The 15,361-nt window shown below is 43.9% G+C and overlaps 2 protein-coding genes across 2 annotated transcripts in view; one reads left to right on the top strand and one right to left on the bottom strand.

The window, feature by feature from the left end:
* Window positions 1-484: 484 nt before the first annotated feature.
* Window positions 485-5,105, top strand: LOC120033713 (cysteine/serine-rich nuclear protein 3-like; the record flags this gene model as incomplete). The annotated part of the gene is made up of 4 exons (XM_038980151.1): window positions 485-667; window positions 1,439-1,698; window positions 3,560-3,856; window positions 4,116-5,105. Coding segments are annotated over exons 1-4 (1,704 nt in total), but the record flags the coding sequence as incomplete, so codon positions are not given.
* Window positions 5,106-11,135: 6,030 nt separating this feature from the next.
* The window catches only part of LOC120033123 (sodium channel protein type 2 subunit alpha-like), a 38,339-nt gene continuing 34,113 nt past the window's right edge, over window positions 11,136-15,361 (bottom strand). The window contains 3 exon segments of the mRNA XM_038979388.1: window positions 11,136-14,270; window positions 14,366-14,636; window positions 14,875-14,979. Coding sequence (XP_038835316.1) covers window positions 13,069-14,270; window positions 14,366-14,636; window positions 14,875-14,979 — 1,578 coding nt within the window. The 3' untranslated portion in view covers window positions 11,136-13,068.

The raw sequence follows: 15,361 nt of genomic DNA, 5'->3' as shown, positions 1-15,361 counted from the left end.
GGTGTGCATCAACAGACGGGGAGAGACTGTCTCTCGTCCTCCTAACCTTGGCACGCTCCCTATTTCTGGGGAGCAGTGCGCACATGCTATCGCTTTGGGCTACTGTTCCCTGAAGGAGGGAAACGAGGTACAACACCTGTTTGGCCCCGAGCCGCCCGTTCCTGGGCTCAGTGAAGAGCGGTATTATCAGGCGTGATTGTAGATCCTTCAACCGAAGTCGCGAGAGTGCGACTCCCCATAGTAAGGTGTACCTCGTTTCCCTCCTTCAGAGAACAGTAGTTATAGTCATAATGTTAAGTTTACTTTTATGCACTCGATGTGCATACTCTCAAAAATACCTATTGGGAGAAATCAATGCCCACCATGACATTAACTGAGCAACCATGTACAGTAGCATGGGTTTGCTCAGCGACCATATACACTCTTGTGCAATAACGGGTAATAACATTTCTTACCACGTTCTTTCTCTCTCTCTCAGGGGCAGACGTTGGGTGGTAGACCTACGGCAGGATGAGTGGGATCCTGAAGAGGAAGTTTGAGGAGGTGGAGGTGGATAGCCCCTCCCCCTGCCTCTCTCTCCGGGGGTCCGATGACGAGGTCTCCGCTGGCAGCGACAGCGGGAACAGCAGCGACAGCGTCAACCCAGGCCCCTCCACCCCCGTCGCCCGTGAGTTGCTTACCCAGCATGCATGTACTTGACTGCTTAACTAACAAAGCCAGCTTTGCCAACTTTGGACAACACTGTCAACTATTTGACCCCAAGTGAATGAAATAGCGCCTTACATTGTGCTAGTGAGTAGCCTTCTATCTTTTCAGTAGAAAAAACTCCCAGTTACGAGAACCTCTTCCTCACCTACTGCTTTTCAAATCAGCTGTGATTCCTTCAAGCACCACCAGCATAGAGAGCCTCAGCGGGATTAGAATGATAGAGAGAAACAGGAAGTAACTCTTGGGAGTAGTGTGATTTCATCTCTCTTTAGGAGTCATAGGGGGTGATCTCCCCTAGCTCCTGCTCCCTGTGGGTTTTTAGATGACAGGGAGGATGTTAGGGATGCTAGAACTCACTCAAGGGGTCCATAGGGATATCAATAGCAGCAATACTCACTCAAGAGCTCCTGAGTGGCACAGCGGTCTAAGGCACTGCTTCTCAGTGCAAGAGCTGTCACTATAGTCCCTGGTTCAAACCCAGGCTGTATCACATTTGGCCATGATTGGGAGTCCCATAGGGCGGTGCGCAATTGGCCCAGGTTTGGCTGGGGGTAGGCTGTCATTGTAAATAAGAATTTGTTCTTAACTGACTTGCCTAGTTAAATAAAGGGTCAATAAATAAAGTTAAACATTTATATAGTGATACTTTGTCTCTAAATGCCCCCTCTCTATCCAACTATCTCTCCTTTTCTCTCATCCCTCCTTCTCTCCCTATCCCTCCCTCTAACAGCCTCTTCTATCTTGAGGTGTGAAAAGCGCCTGCGTGTGCGCAACGTGCACTTTGAGAGTGTGACGGTGTACTACTTCAGCCGGCGCCAGGGCTTCACCAGCGTGCCCACGCAGGGTGGCAGCACCCTGGGCATGTCCACGCGCCACAGCTGGGTGCAGCGCTACACCCTGGGGGAGTTCGCCGTGGAGCAGGAGAGAAGCCACCGAGACATGCTGCGAGACCACCTCAAAGAGGAAAAACTAAACTCCATCAAACTCAAGGTAGTCAAGTCGATCTAACTAAAGGTAGTCAACTTTAGTCAACTCCATCAAACTCAAGGTAGTCAAGTCGATCTAACTAAAGGTAGTCAACTTTAGTCAACTCCATCAAACTCAAAGTAGTCAACTACTTCTAACATAGGGGCTCCTAAACCTTTTTAACCCAGAACCCTATTTTGATATCTGAAAATTCTTGTGACCATCACATACTTTTAATGTGGGGCTATGAGAGTCAATTGCAAATTAGTCTGACATAATGTATCCAGCATCCCGGAGTCGCCTCTTCATTGTTGATGTTGAGACTGGTGTTTTGCGGGTACTATTTAATGAAGCTGCCAGTTGAGGACTTGTGAGGCGTCTGTTTCTCAAACTAGACACTAATGTACTTGTCCTTTTGCTCAGTTGTGCACCGGGGCCTCCCACTCCTCTTTCTATTCTGGTTAGAGCCAGTTTTCTCTGTTCTGTGAAGGGAGTAGTACACAGCATTGTACGAGATCTTCAGTTTCTTGACAATTTCTCGCATGGAATAGCCTTCATTTCTCAGAACAAGAATAGACTGACGAGTTTCAGAAGAAAGGTCTTTGTTTCTGGCCATTTTGAGCCTATAATCGAACCCACAAATGCTGATGCTCCAGATACTCAACTAGTCTAAAGAAGGCCAGTTTTATTGCTTCTTTAATCAGGACAACAGTTTTCAGCTGTGCTAACATAATTGCAAAATGGTTTTCTAATGATCAATTAGCCTTTTAAAATTATAAATTTGGATTAGCTAACACAACGTTCCATTGGAACACAGGAGTGATGGTTTCTGATAATGGGCCTCTGTACACCTATTTAGATATTCCATAAAAAATCTGCCGTTTCCAGCTGCAATAGTTATTTACAACATTAACAATGTATACAATGTATTACTGATCAATTTGATGTTATTTTAATGGACAAAACATTTGCTTTTCTTTCAAAAACAAGGAATTCTTTAAGTGACCCCAAACATTTGAACGCTAGTGTACATTGTTTTTCTTCAGGATTTTGGAAATTCTCCCGCTACCCCATTTTCATATCAGGTGACCCCACATGTGGTCACGACCCCAAGTTTGGGAACCATTAGTCCAACTAACGGTAGTGAACTCTGTCTAACTAAAGGTAGTCAACTCCATCAAACTAATGGTAGTCAACTTTAGTCAACGCCATCAACCTAAAGGTAATCAACGTTAGTCCTCCATCAAACTAAAGCTAGTCAACTTTAGTCAATTCCATATAACTAAAGGTAGTCAAATGAATCTAACTCAAAGTAATCAACTCTGCCTAGTCAACTCCATCAAACTAAAGGTAGTCAACTCCGTCTAACTAAAGGTTTGGACTGTGCCTTTAATGCCTTTGTATTAAAGTATCTAGCAGTGGAGTGGCAAATGCAGTTTATTAATAATAGATTGCATAAAGCATTCACAGTGGCACTTCTCCAAGTGCATTACATTGTACATCGATGTGTAGCATGGCAGCTATTTTTGTGCTAGAAATCAGCTAACATAGCAGAGAGATGAGGAAGGAATGTTTTCCCATTTGTAAGCCGGGGATAACCAGGAAAGCAGGGTAGCATTAGGACTAGGTTATGAGTTCAAGGTTAATGACAAATTACATGAATAACCTGAGTGCCACAGTCCTTTCTAGTCAAAATGACCTTTACATTCCTTATAATGTATTTCTTCAGTGTATTCACTAGCACTCTAAGCTGCGTTATCGCAGTGATTCTAATCCAACACAAGGGGATGCGCTAACACAAGCGGTCAGTATTAGGAAGGTGTTCGGTATACTCAGTGTGCATCACTAGAGAGCATCACCATCTACTCGTGTGTTTTTCCTCCAGCTGACCAATAATGGCACTGTGGAGTCGGACGAGGCCGAGTCGCTGACCCTGGACGACATCTCAGAGGACGACATCGACCTGGACAACACAGAGGTGGACGAGTACTTCTTCCTGCAGCCGATGACCACCAGGCGGCGCCGCGCTCTCCTCCGGGCGTCCGGGGTGCGACGCATCGACGTGGAGGAGAAGCACGAGCTGCGGGCCATCCGGGTGTCCCGGGAGGAGTGCGGCTGTGACTGCAGGGGGCTGTGCCACCCCGCGACCTGCGCTTGCAGCCTGGCCGGCATCAAGTGCCAGGTAAATGGAGCTGTGGTGAGGGTCTCCTGAATTACCTCTGTCAGTATGTTTGCCTGTTAAGTGATGGCTGGCTAGCTGGCCCGCTATTGGCTGGCTGGCTGGCTGGCTGTTTGCCTGGCTGTTTGCCTGTCTTTTTGCCTGTCTGTCTGTTTGACCGTCTGCTATGCTTATGCATCTGTCTATGTGTTCGTTATTCATTGGAAACGGGAACTGTCCAGTATTGGAGGCTAACTGAGGCGTTGGTTGTCTGTCTGTACAGGTAGATCGCATGTCATTCCCGTGCGGCTGCAGCAAGGAGGGCTGCAGTAACAGCACAGGCCGCATCGAGTTCAACCCCATCCGTGTTCGCACCCACTTCCTGCACACCATCATGAAGCTGGAGCTGGAAAAGAGCCACGAGCAACAACAACCGCAGGTCACCAATGGCAATGGTTACCATGGAGAACTACCAGTCAACGTCCCTGTCCAGCGTGCTCTGCAGTACCCCCTGATGTCTGACAACATCCCAGTCCTGCAGGCTCCCATCATGCACCTGCCGAGCACCAGCGACGCAGAGCAGCATCTAGAAGAGGACGAAGATGAGGAAGATGATGAGGAGGAGTACGAGGATGAGGACGATGGTAGTAGTTTATGTAGCGGCCTCTCGGACTGCAGCACCGACAGCCTGCACACTAGTGACTCTGAGGAGGAAGAGGAGGAGGAGGAGGAAGATGACTGTGAGTCTATGGAGGAGGGGGTGAGTGGACCCCCAGTCTCTCACACAGAGGTGGTTTCTCTCTCCTCTGTGTTGGGTTACACTGATGGGACACACACCAACACCAACCACGCTAACCCCAACTCATACTACCACAACCCTTCATCAGGGTACTACCAGATGGACAACTCAGCCAACCTGAACCCCACACCCAAAGCCCCTAGTGAAGCTCCCTCACTCCTCTCACTCCCCAACAGGCAGGGGGCCACCGATGGCCCCACGGTCGTGTCACAGGAGCAGCCTAAAACCACATCCGAGCCACACACAGACCACCTCAGCCAGATAGAGGGACTGTATATGCATTTTCCCCACACTGACAAAGCACCAGCAGCCAACGCCTGTTCCTCAGCCCCGCAGCAGAGCAACACTCCCCACAGTGGGGAGACTAGTACACTACACCATGAGCAGCCCTTTCAGACACAGGTCAGCGTTTTTCATCATGAATCTTGTTCTAGAGGCAGCTCTGCGGAGTGGTCACTAGCTGGCACAGCCACAAAGTCATAAAATCTGATTTTAAACCTAACCTTAACCCTAAACGTAACCACACTGCTAACCCTAATGCCTAACCCTAACCTTAAGATCAAAAGCACATTTTTGTTTTCATTCATTTTTATAATATAGACAATTTTGACTCAGCAGATGGCCTATCTAAGGGGAAATCGCTCAGTTCTGCCTCCAGGACAAGACTTATGACAATAATTGTCAATCTGCCTTTCAGACAGACATGAACGGTAGTGATATTACACGTCCCTGAAGAATAGCACACGGTCTGAGGTATCTGTGGGGACTGAGGAGCAGCAAAGCCAGGGGTCTTTCAACGGGCTGGCTGAGGCGTCCTCTCTCTTGCCTGAGAATAAAAGGGATCCACCAATTCTAGAGACTAACACTAGTCACTAGCAGTGTCAGGTAGACGTGTGGCAAGTTCAATGAAACTTGTTAGTGTGATAAGTTAAAATAGCATTCCTTTGCAGCAAGTATGCACATTTGGATTAATGTGCTGACCAACTTAATCAAAGGGATACTTCAGGATGTTGGCAATGAAGCCCTTTATTGACTTCCCCAGATCCAGTTGAACATTTTTGTGTCTCTGCATGTAGTTTGAAAGAAGTTGCTAACTAGCGTTAGCGCAATGACTGGAAGTCTATGGTACCAGATGCTAGCTGTGACCATAGACTTCCAGTCATTGCACTAACACTAGTTAGCATTGGCTTGCAAACTACCTCTAACTTCCTTCGTACTGGATGAAGGATGCAGGGACATAAAGATGGTATCCATGAGTTCATCAGACTGGGGAAGTAGATAACGGGCTTCATTGCCAAAATCCTGAAGTATCCCTTTACCAGTGAAACTACATGATGTCAATACCAATTCATTTTCTGTACAGGAATAATGCTGTTTTTGACCTATCCTAGAAACTGGGTTGTCTGTTTGATTGAATAGAACCTGAAGGACAGTGTTTGTTGTTTTAAACTCCTGATGAATGTACCTTTTTAAAGTGAACGATTAGGTTGCAAAGGCAAGTTGTGGGGTTTTGCCTCAGAAGGATCTTTGCACATTATTGCACACACAGTTTCCATGTCCTGGATCTGAATGTCTAACAGCTATTGAACAATGACTGTGAAATAGTTTGAATTAAACAATGATTCCTTATTTCAACAGTATAACCATGTCGAATGGGAAAATGAAAAGATCATCTGATTTGAGTTAAATGAACGAACTAAGATAGACGCTAGGGCTCGGACGATATCAGTAACGCGATACTTGTTGGTAGCGTGGCAAAGAAACAAAACACGAAGCGGATTTCACTTCTTTAGAAAAACAGCCCTAATGTTGGAAATACACATTGTGTTGTCACCCAGAGTCACATGTATTTATTTTCCATGCTATAGCACAGATTATTTACATAAAGCAGGTTTTTAAAAGACCAAAGAGTTTTGTCTGCTTCGTGTAAAAAAAAAAAAAATGCCATGGAAAAAATATTGCAATACTGGTATAGTCACAGCCTTAGTAGATTGAACTTTTATATGGAGTCAACTGGAAAATGTATATAGCTGCAGTTTATTTATGGCTATACAAAGTTTATGTAATATTATGTATGTTTTGATAATGAGAGCATGCGGTGGTTAGTATTGATGACAAATCAACACGATTTTGAGGTACTACAATTATTAAGCGTCGGTCTCGTGTTTATTTGTGTTGTCTCATAGATGTTGAATACTTTGCATGTGTTTTGTTAAAAGGAATGTTTAAAAATGAACGTTTTTTTTTATATACAGTGAGAATGTCAAAAGGAAACAAATTAAATAACATTTATACTTTACATTAGATTGGACAACACTCCAATATACTGTAGTTTGAGTCACAGACGTATAATCATCTCTAGTCGTACCATTACATTTAGGTCCATTTTCAAAAGGACCATGAAACTTGGAAAATGTACGTCGTTTGAAATCGTTTTAAACGTCGTGCTCAATTTCATGAGACAAGCTATATTTTCAGTGCTGCTATTATGATTTGTTATCAAGTTTTATTGTCACATGCACAGGATACAGCAGGTGTAAAACAGTACAGAGAGAACCTTAATTGGGGGCTCTTTCCCAAAAATGCGCAATAACAGTAGTAATACAGATAAGAAATAAAACACGTGAAATGCGACAGAAGAAAAAAAGAAAAGAAACAGGAGAATAGAGTTATATAACGTTCTTATATACAGATCAGTACGGTGCCAGTACTGTTATTACAGTGTGCAGGGGTACTGGAGTGATTGAGGAAGGAATGGACCTACTCCATCACAGCATGTTCTTTGTCTCCTCTCTCTTTTCTCTATGTATCCAGTCTCTTCATCTAGCCCCTTTATGGTTCTCCTCGCTCTCTCTGTCTTTCTTGCTCTCTCACATTCTCTTGCTCTCATGACCTCTCCTCTCTCCCATCCTGTGACATCACATCACGTCAGCCAATGAGGTGGTGTGCGGCGTAAGGGTGCCAAAGCGTTCATGTTCAGGTGATCTATAGTGAAGTAAGCTGCGTCTGTACCAGTCTCTGCTATTCTGCTGTAGATATGATTTGCTAGTCTATATTGTGGCCAATGTGAAACTGGGTATTTTATTGTGGTTTATTCTCGCAGCAGTCTGTTGTGTCATGAAGGCCTTGAAGTTCACAGAGCTCATGTTGTTTTTGACCTTGTCCCAAATGGCACCTTATTCCCTTTATAGTGCACTTCTTTTGAACAAGGAAGCAGTACGATTATAGGGTATTTGGGACAAGGCCTTCCTGTTCTGTTTAGTTTTGTTCCAGAATGTCTCTTTGTTTATCAAGACTGCCTAGAACTGGGGGCCTAAAATAGATATTCTCTGTCTCTTCTTTTTTACACCACCATTTGTTCCTTTTCCACAAACATCAGACTTTGAGAATAAATAACCAATGGAATAATTGTGTCCCTTGTCAATCATTTTGGTTGCGGATTATTATGACCTTGACATTTTGTCAAGATGAATCATACATATCAGAAATGTAATGTATTGTTGGAATTATTAAAGGAAGACAACATGTACATCCTAAATCAACATAAATATGGCTGTTTCAGTTTATAGTTTTTTTTTTTTTTTTTTTATCTGTGTCAACACCCATTTTTCAGTTCCAAATGTAGCCTCTGAAATCCCTAGAGAAAACCAGTGCCATGTTGTCTGTCCCGCCCACAGAGTCAGAGTGAGATGGATTCTCCGGAATGTGTCTGTTTCCCAGGGTAACACATAGCTAAGACTGCTGTCTTGCGCTCAAGACCTCTACATTATGTAATGAATTTGAGGAGTTCTTTCAGTATTGTCTCAGCAGCTGATTATTCCAAGATGTACAGTGCCTTCGGAAAGTATTCAGACGCCTTGATTATTTCCACATTTTATTAGGTTACAGCCTTTTTCTAAAAGTGATTAAAAAAACAATCCAACAATCAATCTACACACACATAATGACAAAGAAAAAAACGTTTTTTAGGCTCTGTCTGGGCCACTCAAGGACATTCAGAGAGTTTGTCCTGAAGCCACTCCTGCGTTGTCTTGGCTGTGTGCTTAGGGTCGTTGTCCTGTTGGAAGGTGAACCTTCGCCCCCCAGTCTGAGGTCCTGAACGCTCTGGAGCAGGTTTTCATCAAGGATCTCTGTGCTTTCCTCTGTTAATCTTTGCCTCGATCCTGACTGGTCTCCCAGTCCCTGCAGCTGAAAAACACCCCCACAGCATGATGCTGTCACCACCATGCTTCACTGTAGGGATTCTGCCAGGTTTTCTCCAGACGTGATGCTTGGCATTCAGGCCAAAGAGTTGAATCTTGGTTTCATCAGACCAGAGAATCTTGTTCCTCATGGTCTGAGAGTCTTTAGGTGCATTTTGGCAAACCAAGTGGGCTGTCATATGCCTTTTACTTTGGTGTGGCTTCTGTCTGGCCACTCTACCATAAAGGCGTGATTGGTGGAGTGCTGCAGAGATGGTTGTCCTTCTGGAAGGTTCTTCCATCTCCACAGAGGAACTCTAGACCTCTGTCAGTGACCATTGGGTTCTTGGTCACCTCCCTGACCAAGGCCCTTCTCCACGATTGCTCAGTTTGGCCGGGCGGCCAGCTCTACAAAGAGTCTTGGTGGTTCCAAACTTCTTCCATTTAAGAATGATGAAGGCCACTGTGTTCTTGGGGACCTTCAATGCTGCAGAAATTGTTTGGTACCCTTCCTCAGATCTGTGCCTCAACATAATCCTGTCTCTGAGCTCTACTGACAATTCCTTCGACCTCATGGCTTGGTTTTTGCTCTGACATGCACTGTCAACTGTGGGACCTTATATAGACAGGTGTGTGCCTTCCCAAATCATTTCCAATCAATTGAATTTACCACAGGTGGAATCCATTCAAGTTGTAGAAACATCTCAAGGATGATCAATGGAAACATGAGTCTCATAGCAAAGGGTCTGAATACTTATGTAAATAAGCTATTTCAGTTTATGTTTAATGTATTTTCAAAAGTGTCTGTTTTTGCTTTGTCATTATGGGGTATTGTGATGTCATTATGGGGTATTGTGATGTCATTATGGGGTATTGTGATGTCATTATGGGGTATTGTGTGTAGATTGCTGAGGATTTATTTTTTATTAATCCATTTTTGAATAAGGCTGTATGTGGAAAAAGTCAAGGGTTCTGAATACTTTCTGAAGGCACTGTATGTATTGTTATTTAGTATAAAGTCAGTTATAGTTAATACGATTCTGTTCTTGTTCATACCTTCGAAAGTAGTGATTGTAGTGAATTGAGAAATATTCCCGAAAATACATTAGGAACAAGGTCTTAGGTTTAAACTGACTGTCAGATCAGTCAGTCTACTCTGGTGTTCTTGAGAAGTCAGCCCTGTGCTATACCTCTACACCTGGATAGTTGACAACAGATTTAATCATGACTAAATTATGGATTAATGAGGAGTTAAGTAACAACACTGAAATAATCATTATTACATTCATTAAAATATTCTTAAAATTACATAATACAAGTACAATAAATTATAATAGGTTGTACGGTTTGACTCAATGGAACTTGATGACAAAACCAAAATTCCCTTGCTTACTTTGTTTGCCTATGGGGGGTTATTGTTTATTGCCCATTTGTGCTGTTGCTGAGCAACTATTGCTAGGTAATCATGGAAATTATTCTCAAGAGTTGAACAGACATAATAACCTACTATAATGACATAATTTGAGTACTTAATTGAGCGCATAAGTTCAGCCTACTGCGTGATTTGAGCCAGTCAACAAGCACTCATAGAACATGTTTATTGAAAAGCTCATTGAAATCAGCCAGAAGTGCTACCCAGACTGGCCATGTGTCTCCCCACCTCTAGGTGGAGCCACTGACCTTGTTTTGCAGGGACTCCTCTCTTTGGTGGCAGGCAGGTTAGGGTATAAGGTGGTCCTGTCTTCCCACCTCACACAGGCTAATATGTTCCTGTATGGGGACCTTGTCATGGCTTATTGCCTATGGGTCTGTATTAAACTAACATTTACTCAAACAGACCCCCACTGTAGCAGGTGCTGAGCTCACAAAAGACTTGTATGGATTAAAGCACAGGGATATGAAGGCAGTTCATCGATACTATGCATATAGTATAATAAGTGTATTATATGGCTTCTGATCATGGTGTTTATTTCTGATGCATGGAAGGAGGGAAGAAAAGGGTTTGGGAAGGGTATGCCTGCTCGCAACAAGGTATTGTGGGTAGGCAGTTGGGAAACACTACTGATCAATCAAAAGCGGGGGAGCTGTGATGTAAGGTTGCCAAGCAACAGCAGGGGAGAATCTGGCGGCAGGTTCAGCAAAGTGTTTTGATGCGGTAAGGGTGGGGGTAATCTCAATCTCTCTCCCTCTGTATACAGCTCATATACAGTATGTCTCCCAGCTGCCTATTGACCATTCAACATGCTAACTATAGATTGCATAATGCAACAGTTTAATCTGACTGAAAATATTCTGTGTACAAAGTATGCTTTCCAAAATCGGTTTTATTTTAGAAATCTTGATTTTGTGTTTTGTGGTCACATCTTTGGTTCTAACAAAAATGTCACTCGTCACACATGTGCAAATGTATACATTTCAGTGTAGCATGAAATTCAACCACATGGATGATCCCTTCAATCAAATATCCAGCAATATCCAGCAATCGTCATACTTTCTGATAGAGCATAACTTAAAAGAGATGGGTAACAAATGTGTAAAAACAAATATGTTCTTTATTCTTTTGAATGTTTTCATTCATGTTAGCAGATGAGCTGATACTAGTCCTGACCTGCATGCCCTTCACTAACACACTACCCGAAGGGAAAATGGCTGCCGATTGCTTTATGGTTCATATCTACAGAAATGTGGACCATACACGTGTTTCATGTGTCAATGTGTGTGCAGAATGTAAAACAAGTTGTAGAAAAATGGCAACCTAAACTTCACTTTAAAAAGCAACAGTAGCTACTGTAGAAGCGCTATTTATAACACTTGTAATACAAGTAAACTGTAGACCCCAGTCACACACACTTGCACACACACACACGCTCACATAATACCCATTGGGGTGGCCATTGAAAGATCAAAAGTGCTCTTACATCAAATGGAAGTGTTATGCATACTGTGGGTCCATATAGTACACCATACTATTTATAAATCGAACCAAATCACTATGTTGAAAGAATCAGGCTTTGAATTAAAATAATGAATGAACTATGAGTACAGTATGCAGTACAGACGAGTGCTAAACTCAATGCCAGGTGTCATATGCACATATTATAATGGAGTTAGACACCGTTGAAAAAGACCATCAATGAGTTCCCTTTATTATATTTTTGTTAGTCACCTTTCTTTACAAGAGCGTTTCGACAGAAACAAGGAGTGGAGAGAGAGAGAGATTGAAATACATCTTTCGGACACATTGCTTTGTGACAATGAAGGTCTACGAAAAATGAAGAAGATCTCATTGAATCCCTCTCAATGAATCTGTTGACATACATTCAGGATCTCTGTGTCCGTGGGCATGTTCATAGAACAGCGTGGGGAGAACAACAGCAATTCATATAGAGGTACAAGATATATCTTTGCCAAGTGTCACCGATGATAGGTTGTGGAATTAAGCTTGTGCATAAGGTGACGTTCACGTGATAAATAACCTTGCCTGAGACCTGAAGACCTGGGTTAGCTCCCCGAGCTAAGTCTCAGACCTTACCTCAGCGGGCTAGCACAGTCTTGTGGTTTGCAGGAGACCCGGTTAGTTACATATAAAGTATCTATGCTTATTCCCAGAGGGATACACGAAAACTGCGGCCTGAGCACAAAGAGTTCTGGGAGTAACAAAACGTATGTGGCGTTAGTATTGGAACATGGATTTGTTTAGTCGCTGAGTTTTGCTGTACATGGTGTTTTTACAACCGTGAAAAGCAGCGGACACATTCTCACAATTACACGATAAAACATTCCTTACCATTAAAAAAAATGAAATTATACAAAAATGCAAGAACCTTTAAGTACCACGGCGATCGTTATTCAAGACACTGGATGTATGATGGCAGCAGCAGCACTAGCTACAGAAAACTTCACAGTATACACAAGTGTGTCAGGTAGTAACACTCAACAGAAAATCACAAGCGGTTTCGCAACGGCTTTTTGAGTTGCCGTCTTTCACTTACTCCTGGCAGTGATACATAACAAGTGGCTATCTTCCCCTGCCTTGTAACTATGTAACCCCCTGGAACAGTCCCCTTAAATGGCTCCAAACCTGCTCTCTGGCCTCAGCCTTAGCTAGCTACATATCAGTTTGGCCTAGCACCCAACACCACCACACACCCTACACCAACACATTAGCATTTAGCATACATCGATAATCCAAAACTGTAAACAAGTTTTCCTTCAAAGCAAACGTCTTAGTACTCATAATTTCTCCTTTCGCTCACTTATTTATTTTGCTCTCTTAGATCTTTTTCTCTGTCCTATTTCTCCCTCTGTTCTTTCTCATATTTGTCCTTTTCCGACTTTGTGGCACTGTTGTACGAAGGCAGCGAGGCGGTGGAGGACGTCATGTCCATTTTCTCTGTGGAGGTGGAGTTGTCCGCAAACTTCCCTATCACCAACACCTCCTTGTCCTCCAGCTCGCACATCATGCTGCCTTTAGGCTGCTCCTTGTAGAGCTCTGCTGCTTTCTTCCGGGAGAGTCGGGCCAGGTAGCGCCTGAAGGACCTCTGGATCACCACAGCAGACATGTCTTCCTGCTTGCGCCGCAGGGTACTGGTGATGGGTTCGTAGGAGACTTTGGAGGGGTTGGAGGCCATGAAGCGCTCCTCCATCTGGCCCCGGAGGAGGTCCAAGCCTTCGCCCTCTCCCAGGACACGCTTGGTGAAGGCAAACAGGATGTCAAGGCAGTGGATGCGCTCCCCGCTGACCATGGGCAGATCCATTTTGATCAGCTGGATGTGGTTGGGCTTGGCCATTCGCAGCGGCGGGTCCAACGCGTCTGCAAAGTCCGACAGCTTGTCGTACTCCACGAACTGAGTGGCGTCCGGGTCGAAGCGCTCCCACACCTCGTAGAACATCTCAAAGTCGTCCTCGCTCAGCGGCTCGGCCGACTCCTCGGTGGCCACGCTGAAGTTCTCCAGGATGACAGCAATGTACATGTTGACCACGATGAGGAAACAGATGATGATGTAGCTGACGAAGAAGAACATGGCCACTGGCGGGTTGCCGCAGTTTCCCCGGTACAAGGTGCCCGGGTGCTCCATCTGGCTGTCACAGTCGGGCTCCTTCTTGTTGAGGATGGGAGCCAGGAGGCCGTCCCAGCCCGCCGACGTGGTGATCTGGAACAGGCAGAGCATGCTGTTGCCAAACGTCTCGAAGTTGAACATGTCGTCGATTCCCGCCTCGTGCTTGACATAGGCGAAGTTGGACATGCCGAAGATGGCGTAGATGAACATGACCAGGAAGAGCAGGAGGCCAATGTTAAACAGGGCAGGAAGTGACATCATCAAGGCGAACAAAAGCGTCCGGATGCCCTTGGCACCCTTGATGAGACGGAGGATGCGGCCGATTCTGGCAAGTCGGATGACTCGGAATAACGTTGGGGAAACAAAGTACTTCTCAATCAATTCTGATAAAAACATACCTGTAAGGACAGAGACAAAAACCACACCAATTAAACATACAATTTCTCAGTTACAACTTCAGATTCAAATGACTATGAAGAGTCGGGGCTCTTACCTACGATTGAAAGGATGACAACGACAAAGTCAAACACGTTCCAGCCAATGGTGAAGTAGTAATGGCGGAGGGATATCATTTTGAGCGTACACTCCCCAGTGAAGAGCACTATAAAGACAAAGTTAATCCAGTGCAGGACATTTTCCCTCTCTGGTGTCTGGTCATCCTCTTCCACCATCATAGTGACCATGTTGAGGCAGATGAGGATCATGATGACAATGTCAAAAGCCTGCTTCGTTACGAAGTCAAACACACAGCCTTGCAATGCATTCTAGAATGGAAAGACAGATGAAGGGAGAGAGAGAAACAGAGGTAGAGTGCGATATAAATATATATATTTTTAATGATCATTACAGTGAGAATTCAAATAAATATTGATTTACAAATTTTGTTATTTTGCTTTGAGAAATCAATCTTAAATATTCATTCTTAATCAGTCTTAAATATTGAGCTACTGCTTGGTTGAATGGTTATTGTAATATCAACAGGTATCAATATCAGTGTCAAACCGTTGGCCTGGGAATAGGCTTCTGGGGTTTCTTGGAGCCGAGCTTCTTCATGGCATTGTAGTATTTCTTCTGTTCCTCTGTCATGAAGATGTCCTGACCTCCAAAGTAAAGGGAACAATACAAAACCTGGTAAAAATCTAACACATGTACACCCAGAGCATCTGTCTTTCTTTCTTTCTTTTTCTTTCTTTCTTTCTTTCTTTCTTTCTTTCTTTCTTTCTTTCTTTCTTTCTTTCTTTCTTTCTTTCTTTCTTTCTTTCTTTCTTTCTTTCTTTCTTTCTTTCTGTCTGTCTGTCTGTCTGTCTGTCTGTCTGTCTGTCTGTCTGTCTGTCTGTCTGTCTGTCTGTCTGTCTGTCTGTCTGTCTGTCTGTCTGTCTGTCTGTCTGTCTGTCTCTCAAGTTTCTTTCAGTCATTGTTATCTCATGGCAAGGCACGCTTTTCACATCTCTCTCTCTCTCTTTCTCATCCCTCTCTTCTCTCGATATCT

Source organism: Salvelinus namaycush, chromosome 40 (genome assembly GCF_016432855.1).
Source record: "Salvelinus namaycush isolate Seneca chromosome 40, SaNama_1.0, whole genome shotgun sequence".
In the NCBI taxonomy this organism is placed as follows: domain Eukaryota; kingdom Metazoa; phylum Chordata; class Actinopteri; order Salmoniformes; family Salmonidae; genus Salvelinus; species Salvelinus namaycush.
This window is presented reverse-complemented; position numbering and strand designations above follow the sequence as displayed.